The following is a 13,749-nucleotide window of genomic DNA, read 5'->3' as shown; positions in this document are numbered from 1 at the left end:
TGACACTGGAGGGAAGCAGGTTCAGAGGAAATTTGAGGAAAAATTACTTCACAGAAAGGGTAGTGGGTAAGTGGAATAGCCTCCCATCAGAAGTGGTAGAGGCTAATACAGTAGAGCAATTTAAACATGCTTGGGACAGACATAAGGATATCTGTCAATAGAAATGAGAATTAAATAGGGTTGGAGGTTACCATAGGTTAAAAAATGGTTCTCATCTGCTATCAAATTCTTTATTTCTCTCCACCTTACTCTTTGTACTATTCATATACATATTCTCAAGTGCAGTGGCTTGTCTTCTGGTAACCTTGCAGATAGTCTATTACAGACTTGGAGACTCTCCACCATTTGTAGACTAGCAGGATGTAGTAGCTACACAACAGTTCAAAATCAAGAGCCACGTTATCTATCTCTGCTCAATTTGCTCCTGTGGACAACAAGCTTAGGTAGTACGTGGCCTGAAAACAGACACCATTGAGTGTCCGCTGTGAAGACTAGGACGGGCATTAGGAACAGGTCCTGCCAGTTTTTAACCCTTCTGGTTACTTCCTAGGAATGTTCAGCATGAACAGACCTGCCCGGGTTCTTGGGTGGTTGACAACTCCCCCCTTCTTTTCTACCTCCCAGGGCATTGTGACTGGCAGGAACACAAAACGTGCGGTCACTAGGGCTTGCCCAAACATGTTCCCGAGTCACTACTTGCATTCCTTCACACTGGCTTAACTGTTCGATGGCTGAAACTACTTGTAGGGTAAACATGTTTGCCAGATGATATAATTAGCAATGTCAATATACAACATACATTAGATGCTGGAAGCACCCGTGTGGAAATGTCTCCAGGTTTCTATCCATTACGGGAGAAAAGTTTTCAGGAAGTGAAAAATACAGGGAAAATGTTCTCACCAGGATCCTACACAGTGAATGAGAGCTCTTCTGGCCCTATTGAGATGTTTCCAACTGTGTGCAAAGTCCACTATCACCAGCCAACAGTTATCCAACAACCCAACTGTGCAAACTCATTTACATAGAAGCAAATAATGATGCAACCCACTTATCAGAGCCAGTGTCAGGATTAACAATGACCAAGCAGCAGAGGGAGAAGACCATGTGCAATGATTCTAGAATATTTTATTATTTTACAACACCTTTTCATAAATAGAAAACATCCAAAGGATTCACAATGACCGGTGCAAGTGTGTAGCTAAATGCAACCCAAGGAGAGTAGACACAAAGCTCATCCATACATATACTCAAACAGACATCTATACACGCAGGTACATCAGAGGGACACAGGCTTGGTATTGTGAGTGAATATACTGCATATTTCTGATTGAAAGCTGCATTAGAACATTTAAGTCTGCTTCTTTAAAATGACTGTGGGGGGAGTGAGAGGTCCAATCTCTGTGATTGTGGCTTCCGATTGGTCCTCCCACCGACACACCCCCTCTGCAGTATAACGGAAAACTGGGGCTGTGAGACGCCAGAGCTGCCCCTGGGGCTCCAGGGCAGGAGTACAGCAATAATAAGTGATTAAATGCAGCTTTACATTTGGTATATTAATATAAACAATAAATCTGTGTCATCGACACAGTAAAATTTTTTATATGGTCAACATAGCCCAGGTACTTGGTACAAATGAAAAGCCACATGGGTTATATTCAGGGCAAGTAAACTGCTGGGTAGCTTAGTGATGTGCTGGGACAGGGGCTACCCAGCCCCAGAAACAAGTCTGGTTGGTAAAGTAACTTAAGGGTCAGCACTGGCACCATTATCTACACCTCTGCCCTCATCTGCTGCTGGGCAGGACAAAGAAGCAGAGCTGGGCAACGTCAATCAACGAGTCTTCTACCAACAGGAACAGTCGTCCTCACTGCAGGACCAGCGTTTTTTATTGCAGGGGTGTAACTACCAAGTAGGTAGGCTGGCAGCTGGCACCTCCAGGAAACAAGGAACTCACAACAGGTGAACAGAAGCAGAACATAACATCAGAACATTCTTATAAAGAGTATCCTAAAAAACAAAAGAACAAAAACCATAGAGCAGATAATGGAGATTATTATAACCTAACCGTTAGGGAATGTGGACTGTGTGAAGTCACTATTAATACATATGTTGGTGCCACTGGTAGAAGTCGTTGTCTATATATGTTTTTATTATTATTTCATCACAGATAAAGGGTTAAAATCATGTTTGAAATGTTCTGTAAGATCCCTTTGCAAAGCCCTTCCAGACAAAAATAAATGTCAACATTATCCAATGGACAAGGTCAATAATATCCTGCTTCCACACTGCAATCATACACATATATACTTTACACAATAGACCGTATGTATAAATCTACAAGTGTACACATATTGTACACACACACATACACAGAGTGCAAACAGAGTCCTAAGATTACCATATAACTGGGTGGGAGGGGAAATCAAGTGAGTTTCATGTGTGATTATATGTACATTACAGTAAAAGCAGAATCCTATGGAATTTACCAGAAACCAGGGCTTGATTAAGCTACACCAGTTGCCTGCACCCAGCAAAAGCAGCCATTCGAAGGACCAATATTTATGAGAAAGTCAATTCATTAATGACAACACTGGGTCCAAGTGGCTTGATAAACATTGGTTCAACACAAACATGGCTGCCCCCGCCGAGTGGAGATGCACTTTAAAATCTTGGCACCTGACCCAAAATCAGGACATTCCTAACACGTGTTCACGCATATAATTGGGGCCCATCTCTTGGCCCAAACAAATCATTAAAGAAAAAAAAAGACGTAAAAGAAAACCTGTTGTACCCATCCCACATTCCTAAGTAGACATATAAACTGTGCACCGGGAGCGGATACCAGCATTGTACAGGTATATTGGTCAGACCCTGTGCTGCAGAACACAAAGGGAAGACACTGATGGGAAGGGAATTCTGTTCTCTACATAGCAGAGTCCTCATAAACATTATGCATAGTGCTGTGAGGCCCTTGTCGTCACCCCATCCATGAGCCTGGAACAGTACTTGCTGTTTGTTTCCCCTAGAAAACAGGTAAGCGGTGTTCTGAGAAGAGAAACATGGTGACCCCGACTCCCAACACCAACGCAGGTGTAATGAAAAATAATAATAATTAAAAAAAAATTATATGCATTTATAAAAGCACAAGCAGCTCCAGGCTACAAAATAGGGCAGAAGGTAGGCTGCTTCCTGCGTCACTGGAGAGAATGGGATCTTCCTTAAATAAAAAGGCTTATTGAGGGACCAGGGGGTAAAGCAGCAGCCAGACAGAATGGAAACAGTAGAGGAAGATCCCATCATAGGTTCTTGTGAATATTGTGCACAGGTGTATAGCAGATCCTGCGCTGCTACGAGTTGATGGAATAAGAGACCCTGTATCCTGTGATGGAAGCCATGTGATAGCGTTACTTCTCTAAGGAAAGTAATCAGTGTCCTATCATGGAGATGTGCGGAGCAGAGTGTGATGTCCTAAGACCGCCAGCTGCAGTTCTGTGGCCAACACCTGTGGGGGAGACAGAGGGAGAAGATCCATGTGTACATTTGTCAGCGTTTCCAGAGGAAAATTGCTTCTCCACAGCAGACATTCAGTTGTCAACACACAACGGAGGCAGCCATTTTGCAAGCTAAATGAATATTCAAGGGAATGCAGCTCATCAACTCACTAGGAGCAGGTGCCTGGCGAGTACAGATCATGTAAATTAGATTCCTCACCACATGGTGGTAAATCAGAGATACCCATTATCCAAGCTCTCATAATGTCCATCCTCGTTTACTGCAACCTTCTCCTTACGGGCCTCCCTCACTCCCATCTTGCTCCCCTTCACCCATTCTTACTGCGGCAGCGAGACTCATCTTTCTTTCATGCTGCTCTTGCTCTACACTGGCTCCCTTTTCCCCTCCAGAATCCTCTTTAAACTCCTCACCGGTCACCTAAAAGGCCCTCTCCCATTCCACTGCCCTTATATCGCTAACCTCCTCTCCAAAACACTCCCGCCCGTTCCCTGCGTTCAGCCAATGACCGTTGCCTCTCCACGCCACAATTCAAGACTTCTCCCGTGCTGCCCCCCCCTCACTGGAACGACCTCCCTTGCTCCATCCGTCTGTCCCCTAATCTGAGCACATTCAAACGGGCTCTCAAAACCCATCTGTTCCTCAAAGCCTATCAACCATCAACCTAACTTTCACCACCCTTGTTCTCCTCCCTTTAGTATGTAAGCTCTTATGAGCAGGGCCCTCTTCCCTTCTGTCTCTTTATCATTTCTTCTCCAACATCAATGTACTTGCTGTTTGAAGCATCTGGAGTCTTGGTTTTACTCGTTTTGCTCTATACTGCTGTACCCTGTACTGTTTTGGTCTATTGCTTTTGTATTTTGTACGGCACTGCGCAAACCTTGTGGCGCCAAATAATTAATAATAATAATAATAATACCTGGGTCACATGGTGCGACTGTACTCAATGCCACTCTTTGCCGAGATGCCAGACCAAGGTATCAGACTGCGCAGCAGTGTGTGAGCCTGGCGGTATATCCTCTGCGGGAGTGAGCATGGGCTGAGGCCAGCCAGCGCAGAGCCCAAGTGCTGCAGGTAGTCCGTGCAGAGAGGTTAAGGAAAACATGAGCCACCTCCAATCAAAGGTTTATAACTTAATCATAGAATGACACTTAAAACAGGAAAGAAATCCTCCAAACACTCCTGTAAAGACACCTCTCTCTGTTAAATGTTTAATGTTAAGGTGTATCTGATGTAATCGCTTACTTGATCTAGCTGTATGGACAGGTACAAAGCGTGTGGGCGAGTTTCACCTTTTCTCCCTATAATGCTGTGGGCAGCTCCTCCATGTAAAAGTAGTCCTGTCCCTGAGACAATAACCCGAAGACTAACCTTAGGGGAGGACGACCCACTATAGTGTAACACAGATCTGTGCAGAAACAGGATGTATAATTTTACAGGCTGCAAGATGTGATCAATGAATGAAACACCAAAGTAACATAGTATGATACAGCGTATACACAGAGTCTCACTCACACTGCGATGTAGATCTCTCCATCTCGGCTAGAGAGCTAGTCCACTGTGTGAAGCTTTACAGACATCAATGCTTCTGCAAGTATCACCCAAATATATCATAAATAAAAAATAAAAAAAAAGTGCCATTTAGATGGTCAATAAATGATTGGCAAAGATTATAGTTTCATTGAAAACAATTTAAAGAGATTTTTCTTAGGCAGGGAAAGAGGCAGCAGAATTGCTAGAACATTATTTAAACTGGTACATATGAACAGGCATCTGGATTTTTGCAGTAGTCAATAGGAAGTGGTTAATATTCTGTTTAGTCAATTGAGACACCAATGTACTCTGTGTAGTGACTTTTGAGGCGCAGTTTCAAATCTTCATTGAGAGGTTCAGGAGTAAACACTATCCAAAAATAATTACTAAAGCCTTCTTGGATATAGAAAGAGGGGTCAGAGAAGAGGAGTGCCTTAAGAGGAAACCCAAAGACATTACCAACCACAACATCCCCAGAATGCATCTATATTTCCATTATCTTAACCACAGTGTATCCCTGAGTGAGTTTATTGTGCGGTCATCAGCCAATGTTTGATTCAGTGATCACACCAACCACATCATCTCATCATCCTGTGGGATGTGCGATCTAGACATCATGTTCTTGTACAGCTCTACAAATATTACACGACTGTGGGGCAGGTTGCTCTAGCATTTTCTCTGGTGTAGTAAATACAGGAGGAGCTCTACAAAAACAGCTGCCTCTAGGGCAATTAGATCCATTTATAAATCTGGAAACATCAATAACATACACTGTTTTTGCTTAAATTAATTTGATTTTACATTTTTTTTTGCCATTTGTTAGGAGAGAACCGATCTGGGGTTTAAAAAAGTCACATTACAAACCTGAACTGAATACTTCCCCCATATATAAATAACCACCACTTCTGCAGCCAGTTACGGATGGTGCCCAGTGAAGGATATATCACTGTCCAGGGCGGGTGCCCTCCGTTGAGGTATAAGACGTAAGTGTAGGCATCTTGCAGCACCCCGCGGATGGAGTAATAATATGGCAGATAGTGGTGCTGATAGAAGTGGCGGTTCTCGTAGAAGCGGATGGCGCTGCTGTTGGTGGTCAGGACATGCAGGTACAGCGCTTTGCAGAGGTCCTGGGCCGTGCTGGAGATATGACTCTTCAAACTTTCCAGCAGTAGGGAACCTGAGAGGAGAGCTAGAAGTCAGGGCAAGGAGTCACACCTATCCCATGCATAATCGGAAAAAGGAACTGTACTATGTACCATCTTCTATAAAGCAGCTTCTTAAATGAAAAGACCGTCCTTGGACACTTCTTGTCAACACTAAAAACAAATTCCTTTTGGCTATCATCAAGGTGGTTACTGGGAGGATGCGTGATATCATAATGCATTGGAAGTACCTGCATTTATCTCAGCAGAAGGAAAGATATTCTTATACTGTAAAACCACAAAATTATTTTCTTTTTTTTCTTACGGAAAGTTGTTGATAACCACAGAAAAGTGTAAAATTAAAATAGCATCTATAATGTATGTGTTGTATTTCATGGGTGTTTCCTTGACAAGTCATGCTGTACACTGATCATAACATTTAACATGGGTACAGTACAATCTTGTGCTCTCTCTAACATTCTGGATACTTCACAGTATATTTGCAGAACCTACTGAACCCTGCAGACCAAAAAGGAGACAGCAGAAACCTGCATACATTACTAAATATTGCAGGGAGGGATCAACATAGGTTTATGGGAGGTCAGCAGTTGAAGTTTATCTGGGAAGCCAGAATAGAAGCAGTTACATTACATTCTATGGTGTAAATTGCGGGACATTCTCATTAAAAGTCATAACTTGCTGGAAGTTTGGGCTGATGCTGTATTAAAAATATCTGTAAAAAGGTTCAATAACTTAAATTTCTAGACATCAAAAAACCAAAACTAATAAAATGAAGAGATGTTTCTCTCCTTCTTACTTATTAATGATATTATTGATCTATTTATTTATATATTGCCACTAATTCCGTGCTGTACAGAGAACTCATTCACATCAGTCCCTGCCCCATTGGAGCTTACAATCTAAATTCCCCAACATACACACACAGACCGAGAGAGACTAAGGCCAATTTAGTAGCAGTCAAATAAACTACTAGTATGTTTTTGGAGTGGGAGGAAACCCACACAAACACGGGAAGAACATACAAACTCCACACAGATAAGACCATGGTCGGGAATCGAACTCATGACCCCAGCGATGTGAGGCAGAAGTGCTAACCACTAAGCCCAACAACTTACCACTAAATAATGAGGTTGGAGAAATATCATCAGATAAACACAATAAACCATGTAAAATAAGCTTTTGTAATACTCCATACAGAGAAGTGTCTACCACATAATCTAATGACAACGTGTACCCATCCAAATATCACGTGCACCCTGCTGCAATCATTGTATGGTAAAGTTGCTAAGTGAGGGAATAGAGGAAAAGAGCAGGTAGGGGAGGTATGGAGTGAAACTGTGTTACTATTGCAGGTTTCATAGACAAAAAATAAGTGCAAAAACAGAAAAGCGAAAACTGCTTCTGAAGAAGCAAAAGTGTATTCTGCACAGTAACATAATGTGGTGTTGTCACACTACATGGCCAGTGGTTTCCTGTGCTTAAACGCACAAGCACACCGATGATAAAAGCTGCCTGTCATGTCACACCCGGTTCCCACCTTGTATCACATCATGACTCTAATCAGGGATGTAATCACCAAAGAAGCATGTATTAGTCCAGGCCTGGCCAACCTGTGGCTCTCCAGCTGTTGTGAAACTACAAGTCCCAGCATGTCCTCTCAGCTATAGTCTGGGTTTCACCTGGCAATGCATGCTGGGGCTTGTAGTTTCACAACACCTGGAGAGCTACAGGTTGACCAGACCAGTATTAGTCCCTAGTGGAAAAATGACTAGTCCACCTTGCAGTGTACACATGAAGCTGCACGGTTTTGCATTTGTCCAGTCGTGTGTATGTAACACGGTACTAATCTGCTGGTAATGTTAAAGCAATCATGAAATCTTGCCCCTCACCAATCCCGTGTTTCCGGTATTCTTTCACCACACCAAGACTCAGAATGTACGCCACTTGTGTGTCGCTCGAGAAACTGGATGCCAAGATGTCCCCATCCTAAAACAGAAACACATAACACGTCCAGGTTCTGCACTACCAGAATGACAGGCCGCCTACGGGGATAGCATAATACTGAGCTTTTACTCACCTCCTTGTGCACTTTGGTCCTGCTTTTTATTTCTGCCACTATCATGCCCACTATCTGCCCATGGTATGTGGCTGCCAGGGAGAAGAATTTCTTGTTCGATGTGATGTCTCTGTACCAGGAATCTGGGTACCTGTGGTTGAACACAAGTGATTACACAGGCGATTTTCCATGTATACTATTGGCACAGTGTAACTCACCCCTGAATAGGACTTACTCGATGGGGAACCAGTCGGCACATAGTTCCTTCACTGTGTCTATGTCATCATGGCAAAGGAAACGCAGAACAGTGTCAGCGAGAGCAGGGGGGGGCTCTTCCTCGCTCATTCACACCTGACAAAGAGAGGGGGGAGGGGCAATCAGCACTAAAAATTGAAAACTATAAACTTTATGAACAGAAATATAACAATAAGTCAGTCTAATACCATATCAAAACTGATTAGTAATGGTTTGTAACCTTGAGATCTATCACCGCCTGCAGGTTGTATAACATGGCCTAGGTTTTTGCTACAACACAGCTTGCCATTGTCAAACTGTGTCAGAAAAGACCAAGGGGTAATATTTACTAAACTGCGGGTTTCAAAAAGTAGAGATGTTGCCTATAGCGACCAATCAGATTCTAGCTGTCATTTTGTAGAATGTACTAAATAAATGAAAGCTAGAATCTGATTGGTTGCTATAGGCAACATCCCCACTTTTTCAATCGCGCAGTTTAGTAAATATACCACCAAGTGTTTAAAGCTCCACTACCACATACATTTTACTTTATGCAGCCCTGGGGTCTGCTCCTACGAACCCTGGGATAAGGGGAGGACATGGAGTGTGAGCTGGAAGAGAAATCATAAGCCATAATCTCTCAGTTGCGACTTCTGATTGGTCCTCCTGCTCATACCCAACTTTGCAGCATCACACAGCCCCAGGTTTCAGGGTGTTGTGAGAAGAGCAGATATGCACTAGGAAACATGAAGCAGCCCATGGAGCTTAGGGGGGAAGAAGCACGTGTTAGTAACCTTTTACAAGTAGGTGGCAGTGTGGCATTATTGGGGTTTTCAAACAACCCCTAAATTCCCTCAGATGAATATATACTGGTGGAAGTTTCTACCCTATCCACTTTATAGCTAAAGGAAAAGGGAGAGGAACCCAAACATTGTGCTACTCTTCCCATTACCCTGGAAACCACCTTAAACAGTTAATAGAAAACATGTGTTGGAAGGAAGAAAAAGATTAAGTGGTAACCCTGATTTAGAATGTACTTGGTTCAAAACACAAAGCACACCAGGAAGTTACTTATGAAGAAGTTAATGTCAGAACACTGGAATCTGTATTTTGCCCAGAAAATGTGAGGTAATTTAGACTTATAAGCAGGTATGGTCAGACAAAATAGTGAGTGTTATTCCTGTATAGTATCAAGTAAAATAGTAATAAAAGAGTCATTGTCCCCTGTGCATAGACAACAGTTCACAATCGTACTGAGCCCAAGAGCAGCCCCCCATACCCTCCACCTAGTCAACAGTGCCAGCTATACCCTGGGACCAACCTAACCCAGACACACATGTATAATGCCAGTCATCTTGTAGTCTCCTGTATATTGAGCCACCAGGAAAAAATAACATGCTTGTTTATCTACACACACAAACAACCCTTATAGTGCACCCAGACACTGCCTTCTATAGCCTGGCCAGGAGACAGAAGCAATTCCTGGACCTTAGACGCTGGAACAGTGCTCTGTAGCACTTCTATGATCAAACACACGCTGTGAATCCAGAAAACAATAATATCTTATATTCTGTACCAAAATGGAAATACAAGGTTAATCATCTGAATCCCAGAGACCTCACCTTGTTTCCGGAGCAGACTGGTCTCAGATCAGCTTTCCCCGACTGAGCCCTGAGCTCCAACACTGTTTACAGAGACTCCATGAGCTAGAGACAAATAAAGTAAGAAAATAAAGCTGGCATTTATATTAGAAGATACTGGCCCTAATTTTACTTTGTTGATCAGTGGAAACAATATCCAAGTCATATACTACACTACAGTACCAGTCTATTGTAGGCAACAGTTATTGGTTCCTATGGTATGATGTGACTGACAAATCCCAGTGCCATTTCATCACTGGTCTTCATGTTTATGTGGTCAGTAGTATTTGGAAATATGACATTACCAAGGGAAGTTTAGAAATGTAGGGAGATTGCATACTGTAGATTATTATTATTATTAGCTTTCAGCATGCCCTCACAGCTGATAGCTCTGAGGGCATGCTGGGACTTATAGTTTCACAATACTTTGTTAGCCTGGCCTGGCTTACACTAATGCTGGGTACACACTACAGAAATTTCAACCAACTTTTTATGCCGAGTGATTTTACATGCGATCGATGTTCCGATCGCTCGGTCCATGGACTGCATACACACTAGCCTTGTTTAGGACGATAAAGGGAAGAGCGGACGTCCCTTTAGCGACTTTTTACAGCCATGTTGTCGTGAGCAATGATTGTAATTACGTACTCACTGTTGTGGATCGGACGGAAGTTTATACACACTACACAGCTGAAACGAGATTGGAACGAAAATATTTAACGGTACGGCCAACCAAATGAGGCGACAATCGTCCATTTGGGCAGACTTTCGACCATCGTGTCACTGCACACACTGACCTGACTTTTGAACGAGCGGTCGTATGTCGGCTGTTTGAGCCGATTATTGGACGAAAACAGTATAGTGTGTACCCAGCTTAAGCAAATATAGAAACAATGGCAAACATGTCAAGTAATGGAAACTATTGGCTATAAGCCAACTTGTATTTCCGTTTTAGACATTTAAGATCAATTAAATAACTGTTCCAACTTACTGCAACTGTACAACATATAGAAAAAAGGAGGTTCATGCACAGTGTAAGGAACCTCTCAATATAGGGAACTACAATTAGAGCAATATTGGATGATCTGCTCATAAATCAGATCTGTGATCTTAGCCATTATTAGGACTGGTGGACACAGGATACGGCAGGTAATGGAGCATAACTTACTAGTGCAGGTGTATTATTCCCAACTGGTGCTGACTGATGACAGGATCCTATTGCACACCAGAGGTTACGTGTCCCTGTATCATATATCATAGTGTAGTATGTCATATTACTCTGTGCTGGGTGTCACTATAAGTAATAACCATATAAGGGGGTGACAGAAGCAGTTACCAGCACTGATCAGTGTATGACCAGGGCCCCCCCACACCTCCTGCACCTGATCTACCCCCCACATACACAGATATCAGTAGTTACCCCTTTATCCTCCGCTGGGTGCTGTGTCTGCCGCTGCAGTCCCGGGAACGGCCTCCCCCCCGGTACTTCCGGTAACCCCGTTGTTTTGCTGTCACCGACGCAGGAACTCGCGAGGACAGCTATTTCCTTGCCGCGGGCGCGAGCATCCCAGCTGCTGGGCGCGGGCCCGTCACCGTCTCCATAGCAACAAAAGCGATCCCTGCGCGCGCGCATGCGCAGTAAGCGGACTGGATGGTGGGGACGGCTGTGTGCGCATGCGTAGTAAGCGGGCTGGCTGGTGGGGACGGCTGTGTGCGCATGCGTAGTAAGCGTTGCTGGCTGAGGGGGACGGTTATAAATAGGTTTATGGCCGCTCGTTTGCGAAATACCCTTGTGAAGTTGTTAGTGCTGGTGGTTTACCCAAATATAGGCTACACCTTGCTGTCAGGTGCATTGAAAAGAGCAAGTTTGCCTGAGAACATCTTCCTCGACGATCAAATCCAATGAAACCACTTTAGTAAATCAGTTTATATACCTGTCACGTGCAGAGTAGGCTACAAACGATCAGTACATGCAATAAAGTGATTTTGAAATAAAAAAACAAGATACTCTCATGTGACCTACAGTTTGCACAATCCATTCACTCCAGAAAAATGCTTTATATTAGGTCACAAATAAAGCGTATTTGTGTATTATCCTTTATATAGCGCCTAAATATCACATAGTGCAATATCACATAGTGCTTTACAGAGACTAATGCAAGTGTGTCCTTCTAGCAGAGCTGTAACTTAGAATTCTAGCGCCCTCGGCGAGAAAGACAAATGCCGCCCCCCTAAACCCTCAATTTTAACCAAATTAACCTAAAATATTCCTAAATTGCGCCCCCCTTCAGCGTTGCGCCCTGGGCGGTCGCCCCCTGTTGCACAGCCCTAGTTACGGCCCTGCCTTCTAGGTATATTTACTAAACTGCGGGTTTGAAAAAGTGGAGATGTTGCCTATAGCAACCAATCAGACTCTAGCGGTCATTGTGTAGAATGTACTAAATAAATGAAAGCTAGGATCTGATTGGTTGCTATAGGCAACATCTCCACTTTTCCAAACCTGCAGTTTAGTAAACCTAGCCCCTAGTCTTCAAAAGAGCTGCACAAAGAAAGAAGTGCACACTACCTCCGCCTCCCCTGGGTATGACGCTGACCAGAGCCAAATTTTAGCACCTGGGGCAAAAACGAACCAAATGAACCTAAAATATTCATCTTTCTGCTCCCCCTTAAGGTTGTCAGCCCTCTCGCACAGCCCTAACCTAATAAAGGTGTTCTCCGTATGGCCAGACCATACCCGCCTTTTGTCAGTATGTCCCGATTTGCCCAGTGGCAATGTTGAACGGTATAATAAAGTAAAACTTTTAAAGGAACCTATTGCCACTTAATGTGTTTGCATGAAGTCCAAATTATGGAATAAAACACATTGTAAGGATCCAAGTGTTTAAAATAAAAAAATGGGTCTGTCCTAAGAAAACCAGGTGGCACCAGCAAAGACCAATGTATACAGGCAGTAATGCTGTGGCAATTTACACATTCTAAGACAATAGTCCCACAATGCATTTGTGTTATGAAACCACTGGTATCTCTTCAATGGTGTTCAGACTTCCATTAATCACAAGATGAAATTGTTTTTGCACCAGTGGATTTTTCCAATGCTACACAACCTCAGTCTAGGAGGGTGCGACACTGCCTGCTAATAGGAAACTGCAAGCTATTCTTGGGCCGCAAGGTCACACCAAACCTGTGGCAGACATATGCAGCTGGTGAACACTATTAAATAGCTAAATATTCCAGCTCCCGAATACTTCAGTCCTAAGAGAAAATGTTTCAATATGTAGTTCCAGAGCTCAGTCCCAGCCCACCTAGGCATGCATTATATCCTAATAGAAGAATTCACTTGTGACTTTCACTCACAGTTCACAAAGGACATGCCGACCTAGGTCATCATTTATATTTTTTTGTTGTGTTAAAGCATATTTGGCTACTTTCATAGCTTCCTGCAGGAAAATACTGAAGTAAACCACTGCTTCTCCAGGCCCCATTGCAAAATTTGGAGGAGAACCCAGTCATGCCACTCCAGCAAGCATGGTACCGGAGAGTGTGCAGTAAAACCCCTACTGTTGCCTCACCCAAATATGCTCAGTAGAGACACCCACTCTGATCTCCTGAGAGC

General features: G+C 43.3%; 1 protein-coding gene across 1 annotated transcript; it reads right to left on the bottom strand.

Annotated features, from left to right (window-relative positions):
- Positions 1-1,105: 1,105 nt before the first annotated feature.
- Positions 1,106-11,757, bottom strand: NAA60 (N-alpha-acetyltransferase 60, NatF catalytic subunit). The gene is made up of 8 exons (XM_075179438.1): positions 11,557-11,757; positions 10,119-10,202; positions 8,498-8,613; positions 8,284-8,413; positions 8,096-8,192; positions 5,986-6,220; positions 4,430-4,591; positions 1,106-3,502 (listed from the first exon to the last, which is right to left on the bottom strand). The coding sequence occupies exons 3-7, from the start codon at positions 8,605-8,607 to the stop codon at positions 4,435-4,437; spliced, it is 729 nt and encodes a 242-aa protein (XP_075035539.1). The 5' UTR covers positions 8,608-8,613; positions 10,119-10,202; positions 11,557-11,757; the 3' UTR covers positions 1,106-3,502; positions 4,430-4,434.
- Positions 11,758-13,749: the final 1,992 nt, after the last annotated feature.

Source organism: Mixophyes fleayi, chromosome 7, assembly GCF_038048845.1.
Source record: "Mixophyes fleayi isolate aMixFle1 chromosome 7, aMixFle1.hap1, whole genome shotgun sequence".
Lineage (NCBI taxonomy): Eukaryota > Metazoa > Chordata > Amphibia > Anura > Limnodynastidae > Mixophyes > Mixophyes fleayi.
The sequence above is the reverse complement of the archived record's forward strand: the minus strand, read 5'-3'. Positions and strand labels throughout refer to the sequence as shown.

Coding starts and splice junctions, on each gene's coding strand:
- NAA60 (XM_075179438.1), bottom strand. CDS start 8,607: ATGAGCGAGGAAGAGCCCCCCCCTGCTCTCGCTGACACTGTTCTGCGT. Junction 6,221..8,095: donor ATACCGGAAACACGGGATTG/GTGAGGGGCAAG, acceptor CTCTCCTCTCAG/GTTCCCTACTGCTGGAAAGT. Junction 4,592..5,985: donor CACCCGCCCTGGACAGTGAT/ATATCCTTCACT, acceptor ACCTCTCTGCAC/GGACTACCTGCAGCACTTGG.